A 15,290-nucleotide genomic window follows, 5' to 3' on the forward strand; every position below is an offset into this window, starting at 1 on the left:
AATCCACTGACGAAGAACAAATTAAAATATACCAAGCAAGAAAAACTTGTGTTTTCCAGTCTAGCCTGTTGGGGCACCATGCCCTGTCTCCAACAGAAAGAAGTTTTCAATACGCCCTGATAAACAACTATCTTGGGCATTTCTCACTGGCCTTACAACTTGTTAACTTCCTTAAGAAACCTGTAATCATGAATTTGCCCGTAAGGCTTGTGTAGCCATTGCAGTAAACACTAGCTCGCAGAGAGGTAAGATAGAGGACCTTGATTAAGACCACACATTAAAACACAACTTAACACTAATGAAGACACAACTGTGAGTTGTAGTAGGTTTGGTTTTAAAAAGTCGGTTGCCTCAGTTTGGAGGTCCATGCCTCATGCTTCGCCGTATGTAGATGGGCGTGGGACGGACATCCATGAAAATGAAGGGAGTGGACAAGAGGAGGTCCTGGGCTATGAAGGCAGAGTGCAAGATGATCTGACTAGGTCAGGGGGGAAGAGAAAAACTGAGAACAGGGCAGAAGCCGGACCACTAGAAAGGCTGGCTTTAACTGCTGTTGAGATGGCAGCGCCATCCCCGTTGGAAGGAAATGCTGCCCAGCCCTGTGCCATCCTCATCCTCACGATCCGTTGTGGACGGGACCACTGGGATACATGGGCCGTTCAGCCTCATAGCAATCTTCAAGCCTCCACTGGCGGGCAGGCAGTGGCCGCATATGAGGAGCACTGGCCAGGAATTGAACCAGGGTCCTCCAGGTGGATGTTAAGAATTCTACCCATGAACCACTAATGACCCCTTCCTTTCTAGAAAAGTCATCTACTTTTTGAAGCTTGTGTGGAACACAGGCCCAGACCATAGCCTCATTTAGCCCTTTCCACACATAATGCCTTCTTTTTAGGAGACGTGGTAATACGCCCGCCTCTAAAAACATACCGAGAAATATAAAATTAGAGCTTGGGCTTTTGAAAAGCAAAATAAACTTGTCATCTGACATTCGCCTTCTCACATTAAAGCGTGTGCTTCCAGAGGGCCCGATGCCGTCATGGAAACAGCCGGCAGTGAAATGACACAGCCGTGGCCATGAGCTTGATGAGGATGGAGCCAAGTCTTCGCTGTCCCATCTCCACCAAAGGGAGCCTGAATGGACCCCATTTATCAAAGAATGTCACTGAATACAGCCCCCAGCGACAGCCCTGAGCTCGCTCGCCACATTACATCTGAGTCACTCTTGCTGTAGAACAGTGGACACGCGCAGACCTTGGAGATTCTACCGCCAGCCAAGCCAACATGGAATCTGGGAGGATGGTAGATTCTCGGCAGGGCCAATCCTCTAAACCTACTGAAAATCTACTCACTCTTCAAGACCCGTCCCCCTCCCTGTTCCTCTGGTCAAATGCCCCGTGCTTCTCCCAACACCACGGCCCACGTCCAGCTCATGCTATGGGGGGATCCGAGCTTCGTAGACCTCAACTGAGCCCCCATCCCACTACCCTGTGATCCTCCCCAACACGGGGTCAAGCAGGCGACCTCCAATGCAACTAACCATTTCCCGGTTAGGGACTGAAGTGCGTCCCTCACAATGTGTTTGGGAGTCCTAGTCCTGGTCCTTGTGGATGGAACAGGGGGTGGGATGTCTTAGTTACGAGGCCCTCCCAGTGCGTCCGAAGCCTACTCCTTTCCGAGGGCTCAGAAGCAGCACAGACCAGAGGGAAGGAAGCACACATGAGGATAAAATTCAGATTGGCAAGGAATCGAGGGCTCGGAAAACGGTAAGAGTCTTCTCCCAGATCAGAGAGAGGGCAAGGTACTGACTTCGCCTAGAGCTGGTGCCTGACCTGGAAAGTCTGGCCTCCTAAACGGTAAAAAATAAACTTCTGCTCTTTCAGGCCACTCCATTGTGGTACTTCTGTTACAGCAGCACTGAGAAAGGGAGACAAGCCTTAGGATAAGATCCAAAATCCAGAGAGATTTCTCCTTTGAGTCACCTTGATTCACTCAAGATCTGAACAAGTATTTATTGAACATTTATCAATGCCAGGCACTGCCCCTGGTGCCTGGGAAATATCCAATCTCTGTTCTCATGGAACGGGTATTCTAATGGCCATAGCTTCCTCCCCACCCCACCCCCAAATCCATACACTGTGCCCTTGAAGACCTCACCACCCATCACCACCACCACCACCAGCAGCAGCAGCCCCTGCTCACTGCCCCAGGGCCTTGCTCTGGCTGTCCCTTCTGCCCGCAGTGTTGGTGCCCAGGGCCAGCTGGCATCTGCAGTAGTCACCTGCCAGGCTCACCTCTAGGGTCGCCTTCTCTGTAAGCCTTTCCAGGGTCTCTTTTCCCCTTCCCCTGTTCTCTGCATTTGCTTAGTAAATGTCTGTGGAATGAGGCACTGAATGAGTATCCACAAATGGGTCTGCTCACCTAGACAGGGAGTGGTGTATCTTATACCCTGAGTGCAATAAAATACCCTGAGTGCTCTCAGAATCAAGGGCAAACCAGGTTGGGCCTTGACTGACCTTGGGCAAGTTCCCTACCCCTACAGAAGGGACAGAAATCCTCCTTTGAGGATGCTCTACAGACTGTGTGTGTGTGTGTGTGTGTTGTGTGACTATACTCCTGCAAACTGTAAAACACTAAACAAATTAGCACAATATCCTAACCCTGCTTATGCACCCATGTGTGAGTACAGACACACGTGCGCATGCACGCACACAGCTTTTGTTGGTAGGTGTTTAGAACTATACCTTAGTAGACACCCCCAATGTGACTAAAGCAGCTAATACTTCCTTCTGCACCGCCTTTAACCTATTACCCTTTCTCAGAATAGCTTTGTCTTCCATAACACTCTTTTTACTTATTAGATTATTCCATGTTCAGAAGAACTTGGTCATGAAGCTCTTGGGAACAGTTAAAGGGCTATATTTTTTGGTGGTGGTGGTGGGGAGGTCAGGAAGCATCTCAACCTTAGGAGGCCCAAAGGCTCAGCTCCCTTCGAGGCGCCCCACGTTGACGCCTGGCAGGCCGAACCTTCTAGGCCGTTCTTCAACCTGCATGTAACCTGCATGCAAACCACCCTTCTCAGGTGGTTCCCTTCCTGAAGACCCTGAAAGCACACCCTTAGTCCTAATCTCGTCAACAAACTCCTAATCCAGTTTCACGGTATGATGTTTACAACTGAGGTAAGTCACCACAAAAGGTATTTTTAGGACCCCAGACAAGGAGGAGGTTGTCTTGAGGGCTGGGGGGGTGGGGTGGGGTGTAATTTGTGGGTCTGTTTTATGTCTGAATCATTGAGGGAACTGAGCAGTGGAAAAGCTGGTTCAGACCCCATGGCCCGCACAGGGGCTGAACTGGGCAGTGATTCATGTAGAACCCCCGGCTCACACTGAAACTGTAGATGTTTGTCTTCACAGCTGCGTGTTATTTTTACCCTTGCTAAATATTCTCTCTTTACACGTGGAATCTCGGCCTCTTCCTACCAGCCCTGTTCCCCTCCCCCGTCATCCCCAAGGCACAGAAGGACAAAATTAATTTAAAAATCACCACCAGCTCACCAACAGTTAGTTCTTTGTACCTCCCCGGGGCTTAAGAAAGTTTCAGTGCTCCAATATGGAATTCTCTTTACAGCTGAGAACTAGACACCAGCAAGACCGCATAGCATGAAGCTCTTCAAAGGTCTGGAAGGAAATGCATCTTTTGGGGCCACGCAATTTATTCCCACTGAGATGTTTTACTCAACAAGGGAGCTACGGGCTGGCCTTCCAGCGAGATCAAACGCAATTATCTTTTACGGCTGATGAGATTGCTGTTGTTGCTTTGCTTGAAACACTCATTTTTTTTTTTCAGAAAGGAAAGCAGTAAGCCCATTCTCCACGAGGGCTTCGGGATTTTCCCTGAAGAGCAGGCTACGTAAATCCTGGATCATCAAAACAATTGGCTTTCCAGAGAGAAAATGCCCAAGGCTTTTCTTGCCGGGCTGACAACTATAAGCAGCTACAATTGAGGGGCAGCTCGGATGAAGATTTCTCTGTCTGCAAAAGGCTGCCAGCCCACGAGGCAGCACGAGGCACAGCAAAGGCTAGTAATGGCTAAGGAGAAGGGCGAGGATGCCCCTGGGTGGTGGGGATGGGGACAGTGCTCATCCGCTAGTCAAAAGGTTAGTGGTTTGAGTCCACCCAGGGGTACCATCACAAGAGAGCCCTGGCGATCTGTTTCTGCAGAACCAGCTGCTGCAAACCCTGCAGAGTAGAGTTCCCCTCTGACACACCAGGCTGTCCTGAGTCAGAATTGACGCAGCACCAACTGGCTGGTGTTCACGGTGGAGGTCAGTTTGGAGGTACCACACGTAAAGAGGAGCGCGGATCAACCAACCTTTGGTAATAAAACAAGTGTTTGAAATGTTTAATCATCTCATGTACTGGATGACATGTAGCCCTCACAGCATCATTCCTTATGAGATGCCCTCTAACTCTGGACTCTGCCTACAGCTATGGGGACCATGATGGAGGGAGTTCCCTGTTACAGAATTAAGGGGTTGCGGTCTGGACTCTGCCTACAGCTATGGGGACCATTATGGAGGGAGTTCCCTGTTACAGAATTAAGGGGCTGGGGGGGCGGGGGCGGGGAGAAGGGGATTGAGTCCTGACCTTAGTAGAAGGTATGAACCAAGTGACACCTTGTGCTTCCTTGGAGGCATCTGTATGATTCTCCCTTAGTAGAGGGTGTGACCTTAGACACCATCTTTCATTTCCCTTCGGGGGTATGGTCTCATCAGCTAAAAGACATCCATCTCCAATCGAAGAGCTATTTGGGACACAGAGAAATCGCAGGACCATCTGCAAGAGCATGTCATGATCTCTGTTGGCCATGGCGGAGGCCACCGAGACCAGATGCACCAGAGACTCCGGCATGCAGGCTCAGAGAGGCACCAAGGCTAAGGGCACTTTGTCCTCATTTGGCCCAACAGTATGGGACTGTGAGGCAGAGCAACAGGTAGGTTGGCTTCCTGGTCCAGGAAGGCGAAGGCCAAGGGACCACGTGGCTGAGAGGCTGAGAACCAGAGAGAGGCTTGGCTCGCTGGCTGCGGAGAGGAGGTGCTGTGAACCAATGAATGTACCCTAACTGTTTGCTGATCCTGACGTGTGGAAGCTTATGAACTTCCCTAAAAAGCCCCCCTCCTCATGAGGACTGACTGTGAGTCCTATGTGACCACTGCCATGAAGGCCTGAGCCTGGCGTAGACATGGCACGCTGTGGGAGGAACGATTGGGGCCAGCATAGGTGAAGAAGGGTGGACTGTGAAGCCTTGTCTGACCCCCTTATGGCAATCGGGAAGCCAGGCATCAAATATGGTCCCTCGTGCCATTTATTTTAACCAGAAATCAAAGTGCAGCACCTCTTGGAAGAGAAGAGAGAAGGTTATTTCTGGAAGTCAGCTAGAGGAAGCCCGGCTGTCCTGCTTTCCCAGGAGATCCTCGCTTATAGGAAGCAGTCCCACGGGGCACACGAAGACCATGGCTGTGGGGCCATTGGGGCTCCGGGCCTTCTCAACCAGGAATCGGCAAACTTGAGACAGAAGAGCCAATCCTGTCCCTCCCGACAGTTTTAAAATTATAAATGTATTTTTAAAACAAATGAAAACACCATTACCTGAATAGCACCCTTTAAATTTTTTCAATTTTTAAAAATCATTTTATTAGGGGCTCATACAATTCTTATCACAATCCATACATACATCAGTTGTGTAAAGCACATTTGTACATTCATTGCCCTCATCATTCTCAAAACATATCCTCTCCATGTAAGCCCCTGGCATTAGGTCCTCATTTTCCCCTCCCTCCCCATGCCCCCCATAAGCTCTTGATAATTTAAAAATTATTATTTTGTCATATCTTGCTCTGTCCGACGTCTTCCTTCACTCACTTTTCGGTTGTCTGTCCCCCAGGGAGGAGGTCACATATAGTTCCTTGTAATCGGTTCCCTCTTTCCAACCCACTCTCCCTCTACCCTCCCAGTATGGCCACTCACACCACTGGTCCTGAAGGGATCATCTGCCCTGGATTCCCTGTAATTCCCGTTCCTATCTGTACTAGTATACATCCTCTGGTCTAGCCAGACTTGCAAGGTAGAATTCGTATCATGATAGTGGGGGCGGGGAGGAAGCATTTAGGAACTAGAGGAAAGTTGTATTTTTCATCATTGTTACATCGCACCCTGACTGGCTCGTCTCCTCCCCAGACCCCTTTGCAAGGCGATCTCCAGTGGCCTACTAACGGGAATAAGCTGATACCACAGGCTCAATAGAAAGTAAACGTCTAGAAAAGAATGATGGCAACATATGTACAAATATGCTTTAATACAGCTGATGCATGGATTGTTATAAGAGTTTTAAAATGATCTTTTAATAAAGAAAGAAAGAAAATGAAATTTTGAAATTAAATAAATAAAAACAGGAATAATCATTCTAAGGCCTTCTCATGGATGACATATCGGCCATCACTGCTCCCCAAAAGCTAAGAATGCATCGCAGAGTGTTGCTGAAATGATAATGTGATTCCTCTCAGAGCCCTTTTGCTCCTGCCCTAGGGGGGCTGACCCACATTCACCTTGCTATCTCTGGGCCCTGAGCATCAGGGTTGAGCTCCAATTTCAGTCTGTTTCCCAGGTATGGTTGCCCACACCTCAAGTGGGGTGCGCCCCCAAACCTTGGAGGCATCCTCTCTTCCTCACCTGACACGTGTAGCCCAGCAGCACAGCACATCCGCTCTGCTTTCAAAATAAACCAGAAGTCAACCAGCGCTCCGACCTCCGTCACCCCCACCCTCATGCTGGCCTCCACCTCCTCCAGGTGCCTCACTGGTCCCTGGCTTCAACCCTGGAGCCGGAGAGAAGGTCTGCTAGGACTGAACACAATCCTCCTGAAAGTACTCCATGGCTTCTAAGCTTGCTCAGAGCAAAGTCAAGAGTCACTAGACCCACTGACCCCTGTCCCTCAGTCACATGGCCCCCTTGATATCCTTGAACTTCAGGTGTCCCCACCTCAAAGGCATGTCACTTACAATCCCCTCTGTCCAGAATATTCTTCCGCTGCTCACTCACTACTACCTTTGGGGCTTTATTCAAATGCCATCTTCTTAATGGTGGCCTTCCCAGACTGTCCTGGCTAAAGCTGGCATCCTGTCCTCTTTTTTCCTCAACACCACAATCTCTCCTGCTACCGATTTCTCTCTCTCTCCACTCACTGTCTTTCTTTCCCATACCTTTCCCCCATGGAGTGGTTCCCTGGTTTGAACTGCTGACCTCGAGGTTAGCAGCCCAACTCATAGCTCACTATGTCACCAGGGCTCCTTAGTTACCTGCCTCATTGGCTGCTTCCCACTGGAAGTGAATTTCATGTGGCAGAGATTGCTTTTATACGTTAATACTCCACCCTCAGTGTCTAGAACAGCCACCGCACACCGTATGTTCTCAATCAGGACTTGTGTGAAGGAAAGGCTCCACCCCTAACCCGAATGCGAGCCAGGACCGATCAAACAGGAAACCCTCTTGCCTATCAGCATCAACACACTTCAGGTGGCATGTGTCTTAAATGAAAGAGGACCCTGTTATCTAACCCTAGGCTGGAGGGGGCTATGCACCTTACACACAAAATACCCTCAATGACGGCCCAAGCCGGAAAATACTGTCTCTCCTGGTACTAACTCGGAGGGGTTAAGGACTGGCGGGTGGAGGCAAGGCTGACTTCCAGAAACAAGCTTTCTTCTGCATCTTCTGTCCTCCAGATCATTCACTCAATCAGCCACCTTCACCCAGCTACTGAGAGCTCCCCTTTCTACCACCCAGAACTGAGAACAAGGCAGTGGTTCGCCCTGTTGGGAACAAGCATCAAAATGCCCCAAGTTCCTTAAAACATAGAGTGCGGGCTCCATGCCAGAGTCTCCTCGGATTCTGATGATTAATCGTACATGTTGACTTGGCCAGGCTATGGGACCCTGTTGTTTGGCCCAAGACTCATCTAGTTGCTGCTATGAATCGATTCTTGTCGATTGTGGACAACATTTGCAATCACTTAACTCTAACTCAGGGAGATTATGCTCAGTCATGTGTGTAGGCTTCAGCCAATTAGTTGAAGGCCTTAGGAACAAAGATTGAGGTTTCTGGGAGAAGGAGGAATTCAGACTCAATTCTGCTGCCTGAGTCTTCAGCCTGCCAAGTGGGTCTTCATCTTGTCAGCCCCCAAATGACAGAACTGATTTTTTAGAATCTTCTCCTTTCTCTTTAAACACACACACACACACACACACACACACACACACACACACACACACACTGTTTTATTGGCTCTGTTTCTAGACCTAGAGCAGCACCTGAGAATGGCCCTCTCTAACTTCCAGGTAGTGCTGATCCTGGAGCCCCACTTTGAGAACCATCACAGGAAGAGACTCTTCCCTCCCCCTCAAGAGAATGACCAGTAAATTATGGCTGCAGGTGGTCTGGGGGCTGGGTCCGGGAAGGGCTCACAGCATGGGGCACAAACCCAATACAATCTACCTACAATTTGTCTCCAGGTGACCTACTCAAGATTCCCAGGTTTCCATGAACGCAAAAGGGCATGGTAGGTGCCCACTGTAACCTCCCTGGGTTCCCGCTGCTCTGAGGAAGGGCTGCTTATTTACAAGATGGAGGGGCAGCAACCAGCTTTCCACACTGTGCAGAGTATATAACAATGGAAGACCACTGCTTCATGGACATGGTGTGTGTGCTATTTCTTGGCCCATCTTGCTGGTCGGTAGTGGCTTGAGCTCCGTGTTCAAGTCCGTTAACAGAGCTTGCCAGGACCAGACAGGTGCCAATTCCCCCAGCAGGACAGTGCAGAGAAACAGCTGGTGTGAGTTTGGCTACACAGTGACGTGGGATTTTTGTGAGTTGGGAGTGAAGAAAGGGGAAAGGGAGGCTGGCCATGGACTGCTGGAGCTGAGAAGTGATGTCTCGGATATACACAACACGCAACAAGATCAGTGTCTGGCAGAAGCCTAGTGTCTGATATGGCAGCAGCCAGGCCAAATCCACAATGACTTCCCAGTGGGCTCACAAGGCCGTGGTTTCTTTTCCTTCTGTTTTCCTTTGATGTTTATAAATATACACAGAGGCTCTATTGTAATGGCAATAGATCGAATGTCACCGCTTATATTTCATTTCAGGAGCTTGTAAGCACATCAGGGCTGAGGTTTTGCGGCATTCCACCACTTAGTTGGGAACTCAGCCTCAAAGCATTGGACCTTTCCCTCCAGGGCTGACAGATGGATAGGGAGAAAGGAGGGCCATTGCTAAGGACAAGGTTCCTTGAGGGCTATGCAATGAGCTGGGCCTCCCCCTACCCCCTGTCCAGGTCCTGAGCCCTGGTGCCCGTGAACGGGACCTTGCTTGGAAATGAGGGTCTCTAAAGATGTTATCAGTTACCATGAAGCCACACGGGAGGTGCATGAGTCCCAGTTCAGTATGGGTGGTCCCCTTCCAGACAAGGACAAGAGCCACAGAGAAAGATGGCCACAGGAGAACGTGGACTCCTGTGTCTACAGGCTGAGGGTCACCAAGGACCACAGCCAACGAGCAGAAGCTAGGGAGATTCTCGAGCTAGATTCTCTGTCTCCAGAAAGAACCAACCCTCCCAATACCTTGATTTTGGAATCGGCCGCAAAACGGTGAGGGGATTGATTTCCTATGCCACCCCGGGTCGTCGTCGTTGGCAATCGCTGCCATGATCTGGCAAGATCAGAGGAAGGTGGGCATCGCCCCATGAAAGCGCAGTGAAGAGCCAGAAAGGGCATTGCTGCAGCCCAATCCCATTTCCCATGCCTGTAACTTCCTGCGGGTCTTCCAGAGCGTATGTTCTCTGTTACAGGAAGCACACACACACACACACACACACACACACACACGACGCCTCGGCTCGGAGGAGAAACGGTCGGAAAATGGTTTTGTGCTGAGACTGACACGGGTCTCTTTTCTCCCATGACTTCCACCGGAGGAGGAGACTGTGCAGGCTGGAAGGATGCACACAAGTGGGACGTTTGGACTGCAAGCAAGTTCACGCACCAGAGGCTAGCCCAGGCCTGCAGAACAGTGCCCTCTTCACGTGACCATGCTCACCCCATAACCGCGCCTACCTCCCAAGAGCCACACTCACACCTGCGAACCATGAACAAGGCCCAGAATGAAGCCCAGAACCACCAAGCCAATCCCATCAAGAGCCACACCCACCTCTGCAGATTGTGTGCCCCCCACAAACGATGTCTCAAACACCCAACCCCACGCCTGCAGCATCCTCTTTGTGCCGTGTGCAGAGAGCCTCTCTACCTCCACGGTGTCCCCATAGAAAGCATGAACATAAGCCTACACTTCTTTTAGGGAGCTGGCACTGACATGCAAGAAGGTCACAGGGCTCAAAGGCACCCTCTGTGGATCTGTTGGGTCCTTTGCTGCAAGGCTGCTAATCCCCCAGGAGAGATATGGGGCTTTGCCAAGCTTTGAGGCCATCCTCCTTGTACAGCTTCTCAGGCAGCCTGGGGGGCTCAGAAGAGCAGAGTTGGCCAGCCAATGACATCTCAGTTCTCTGCAGGGCCATAGACTGAAGGCTTCCCTCTATCATTCCCTGGCCAGCCAGGCTGAGTCCTTGGGAATAGGAACGTGCTAACCTGGCATGGTAGGTAGTCTGGCCATGGAACCATTCCCCCAGCCACAGAACCCCAGGCAGGCACTGCACACCAATTCAGGGGGCACCCTGGACTCTGGGAGGGGTGTGTGTGCATCTCTGTACTGTATCCTTCATTGGCTGCATCCATACAGAACAAATACATATCCCCCTGGAAGATACTGAAGCCTGGGGGACACACACGTACCCTGTTGTCTGCTTATAGAGCCAATGCTGGGTCTGAAAAGTCTTTGGTGGAAGCATCCTGGGAATTCTTAGAATTCAATGTGGGCCTGCAGGGAGCAAACACTATTCACGATCCCAATGTTCTTTTGAAGGAGAAAATTTAGTGCTTGGCTATTTGAACCCACCCAGTGGCTCTGCAGCAGAAAGAGCAGGCAATTTCTTTCTGGAAAGATTGGAAACTAACACTGCCATCATGTTGATTCCAACTCATCACAACCCTATGGGGTAGAGTACAACTGCCACTCTGAGTTCCCAAAGTTTCAAATCTTCACTGAAGCAGAAAGCGTCATCTTTCTCCCTTAGAGTGACTGGTGAGTTCAAACTAGTAACTGTGGGGTTAGCAGCTCAACAAGTAACCCACTACATCCATCACCAGCGATCCGTCTGTAAAGTGCAAAGTAGAAATTTTTACACTTTCTCTGCAAAAACTACAATCTAGAAAACCCTAGAGGGCAGCTCCACTATGCCACATGCGGGTCGCTATGAGTCGCAGCTCAGGGGATGGCACCTAGCGACCATTGTTCCCTGGCAGGAAGACTGTCCAATTGTTCTTGAAAAGCTGTTCACCTTCAGAAGTTGCCACGTGTCCAGAGAGAGCACACATGCAATCATGTGTGAGAGAGACGGAGAAGAGAGGAGCGTGAAAGAGGATGCGAGAGACAAAATGAGTGTGCGTGAGAGGGAGGGACACATCCAGAAGAGAGAGAAAGAGTGGGCCCGGAGCAGGCCGGGGGCACAGAGCTGGGTGGACTGTGGTATGTACACCTGGCAGTAAGCAGAGTGTGCCTGGCCTTGGTTGGTGAGGGGCTGCCCTGCACAAACCTCAGACGGAGGGTGATCTCAGAGGTGAGAGGAGAATTGTGTTCTCACTGGGCTTTTCCTGAAGCAGCCCGGTGTCTCCTGGAGAAGTACAGTCTGTTTTCATTCTTCTACTGGAGGGACCAATGGGCTATGGATGGCAAAGGGCTTCCCACCTAGGGAAGTACTGGTTGCTGTGAGCTGTCCTATGACCCTCTGTCACAGGGCTGCCGACTGAGAAGATCCCCGGCACAATGCAATGCAGTGCAGCCTGCTCCCGAACCGTCTCCCTGATTGGCTGCAGATCTGTGGTGGCTCATGTCCCTGTGTAGGTCCCTGGGCTAATTTTTCCTCCTCTTTCTTAGTCTAGCAAGCCCTGGTGGCATTGTGTATGGCAAGGCCAGCAGTTCAAAACCACCAGCTGCTTCCTTGGGATAAAGCTGAGCTTTTCCAAAATATCTGTAAATATTTCATCTTAGAAACCCATCGGGGCAGTGCTGCTCTGTCCTGTAAATTGTCCCTATGGGTTGGAACTGACTCGATGGCAGTGAGTTTGGTTTGGTGGCTTTCTGGTTCTTTGTCTAGAAGCTCAGCTGAAATCTGCAGGCATATCACAGCAGCACACAAGCCTCCACGGACAGATCAATGCTGACCGCACACGAGGTGCGTTGGCTGGGGATCCAACCTGCTGAACCGCACTGCCCCCATCTGTGTTAGCTCATGGGCTAATTAAAAGAAGTCAGCTCTTCATTGCGCTGAGGTTTTTAGCCTCTTTCCTGAATCTATGCGAGGTATTGGGTCAAAATTGAAATCAACTTTACTTTTCAAGGCTTCATCATATCGAGTGAAATGCAGGTGAGGGCCAGGGACAGGTCTTCATTCAATGGCGCCTTGTAAGTGACAGCTGCATTTTCAAGACAAGCCCAGGGACATGAATCATCACGGGGGCACCAGAATTCCCTTTTCAGGATCAGTAAGGATAAGAGTGAACCGTGTACACCAGGAAGGGGGGGGGGGGAGCTGATCCCTTAGCAAAGGCAGGAAGGCTTATACAGACCCTGTGCCATGTGTGGGCAAGCTGCCCCCTCCCCTTCCACCACCACTCAGGGCTGGGAAATGGAACTGAAATCCCATCTTCAAAGCCAGTGCCTGGTGAAGACACTGCTGGTTTTACAACCCTTACCCTCCACACGAAACCACCGCAGGACACCTATTCTCAAGGTGGCCCTGAGTTACCGTCTGGTGACCTCCCCTTTCTTAAAAGACTGTGCCCCTCTCACGGGATTTAAAAAAAAAGCAGGGGCCGGGACGGTATCTGTGGTCTCCGTACCTTGAGCCGTTCACCTGGTTGGGGTTACATTCCATCTTGATGGTAACCCTGGCTGGGGGTTGAGACAGCCAGTCCTGCTGAGGGACGCGTGGACTCATCTTCGACGTCTGCCCATAGTCGTTGGAAGAGGATGCGGTCATCTCCGTCTTGGCCAGGTGCGGTGTTCCGTAGGCACACTCAAATAGCGACTGGTCCTCGCTCACCACCGATAATGCTTCCTGAAGGGCCAAAGAGACACATGCTCAGGACACGCCAAAGGACACCCATCCTCTAGGGAGTTGTGGACTTCGGGGTCGCTTCCTAGGAGCAGGGGCTACACTCTAGGCTGTTTTCACGGTATCCATTTCTACCTTTCCGAAGCACAAAGGGGCCTTCCCTCCAGACCCTCCGAGCCGGGACTGGGCAATCTCGAAGAACACTGATGCAGGCCTGGCGCATCTCAGGCGCGGCTGCCGCCGCGCAGATAATACCCACTTTAATCTTAACTTACGGAAGTAGAATTTCAAAGGTCCTAGAAGACATCCAATTGCATGTGTCATTATTTGACAAATGCAATCTATAATTCAAGCAGACAGGGTACAGAACGGTCATGAAGATTAAAAAAAGAAATGTGAAGGCTCACACCTAAGCATCTGGCAAAACTGCCACATTCCCGGGAGACTTGGAGGGGAAAGTGGAATGCCAGAGGACAGGCAGACCAAGATAGGAATGTTTCCACTCCAAGTTATTATCTGAGATGGAGTTTCAAGTGGCGCTTCCATGATGGCGAACATCTGGCTGGCAAAGGAGTAAGAATAAAACGCTGCGAACGACCCAGCTGCATCCAAGGACCAGGACATGCACAACACCCGAACCCTGGCTGGACTTCACTGACAGGCTTTCGCTCTTGTGTGGTTTGACAAGGAGAGACTGAAAGCTCACCAGGTGGATGTGTTTTGAAGTTAAAGGACTTGTTAGCCTCAGATTCTACAGCCAAACCACCAAAGGTGAAGTCGATTTGGAAAGTTCAACTACTAGAAGGGCGGATTGTGCAGCACGTAAACGAGTGACCACGGGGACAATCCACTTTGGTTTCTGTCACAGGACAATGAATCTGTGGGGCAGCACTTTTTTATTTCAGTTCTTTGAAGAGGGGCGGGAGTACTCACTAGGCAAGGTAAGGCCATCCCTGCTAGGGACTGTACATTGGCAAAGAGGCTGTGATCCTGCAGAAGGGGCTGTGGGGTTGGGAGAGAGACAGATGTCAGCCAGACCTAGAAGCAGAATGTCTGAGACAGTGAGAAAAAGGTGGAATTGTTGCCTACTCGTCAGTAAGTAGGCATGGGTCAGCCTGCGCTTATCTGATGTATGGAGGAATCTGACACTGGTTCTCAGTACTGCTGGCACCGAGGGAGAAACTAGAATCCCTGGCTAGTGCGAACAGTTAAGATGCTTGGCTTCGATGCATAAAGGTTGGAGATTGGCGTCCACCCAATGGTTCCTTAGCAGAAAGGCCTGGCAATCTACATCTGAAAATAGAACGTCGTTCTACCCCATCTGACATAGAACCACCCTGGTTTTGGGTAGAGGTGGCAGTAACTGGTTACGTTCCTCAACTAATACTGGTTGCTCTACACATCTTTTTAAATGGGGTCCATGGAGATTCAGTTCTCATCTGCAAGTGGGAGATATGGGATCCCATAAAGCCAGATTGACCACGGAGTTTACTGGCCAAGATCGACCAGAGAATTAGCTGATAGAACTGACAACTGCCTTCTGCCCCTCCTGCCCCTCCAGTCTACAAGGTGCCTTGCTGCACCTTACGGTTTGGTTAAGGGAGCAGTGCCTCTTTCCCCTTGTGTAACTAAGGTTGCTGCCCTCGGTAAAGCGCCTGATGCAACAGCCACATGGAGGCAGGGATCTCCTTTGCCGCCGTAGTTTCACAATCTCTAGAACACACATGCCATTCTATGAAGATCCCATCCCCACCCCGCGCATACTCCTCCACTTGCCACCTACCCATCGACGAGTCACATCATGGGACAGCTTTGCCTAGGTCTGCAGCGTCGTTCACAAATCCCCCAGGGGGTTGCTGCCTGAGCCTCCAGACTATGTGGGAAGCATCAAAAGTAACACGCTGCAAGCTCTGCTCTCTGTGTGGCGAACAGATGTCTGCGCACAGATAACGCCACCCCCCCCCCTCTGCGAACCTCTTCGACGCCCTGAAAATCACAGCCCTGGTGGCTCT

The 15,290-nt window shown here is 50.6% G+C and overlaps 1 protein-coding gene across 5 annotated transcripts in view; it reads right to left on the reverse strand.

The window, feature by feature from the left end:
* ERG (ETS transcription factor ERG) overlaps window positions 1-15,290 on the reverse strand; it is a 147,866-nt gene that overhangs the window by 64,122 nt on the left and 68,454 nt on the right. For all 5 annotated transcript variants that reach the window (XM_045284909.1, XM_045284908.1, XM_004696930.2 and 2 more), the window contains exon 2: window positions 13,064-13,281. In XM_045284909.1, the coding sequence (XP_045140844.1) occupies window positions 13,064-13,281 (218 nt within the window). The remainder of the gene's footprint in view (window positions 1-13,063; window positions 13,282-15,290) is intronic.

This window comes from Echinops telfairi, unplaced genomic scaffold (assembly GCF_000313985.2).
Source record: "Echinops telfairi isolate 266 unplaced genomic scaffold, ASM31398v2 ScPeMD7_7469;HRSCAF=8507_0, whole genome shotgun sequence".
Lineage (NCBI taxonomy): Eukaryota > Metazoa > Chordata > Mammalia > Afrosoricida > Tenrecidae > Echinops > Echinops telfairi.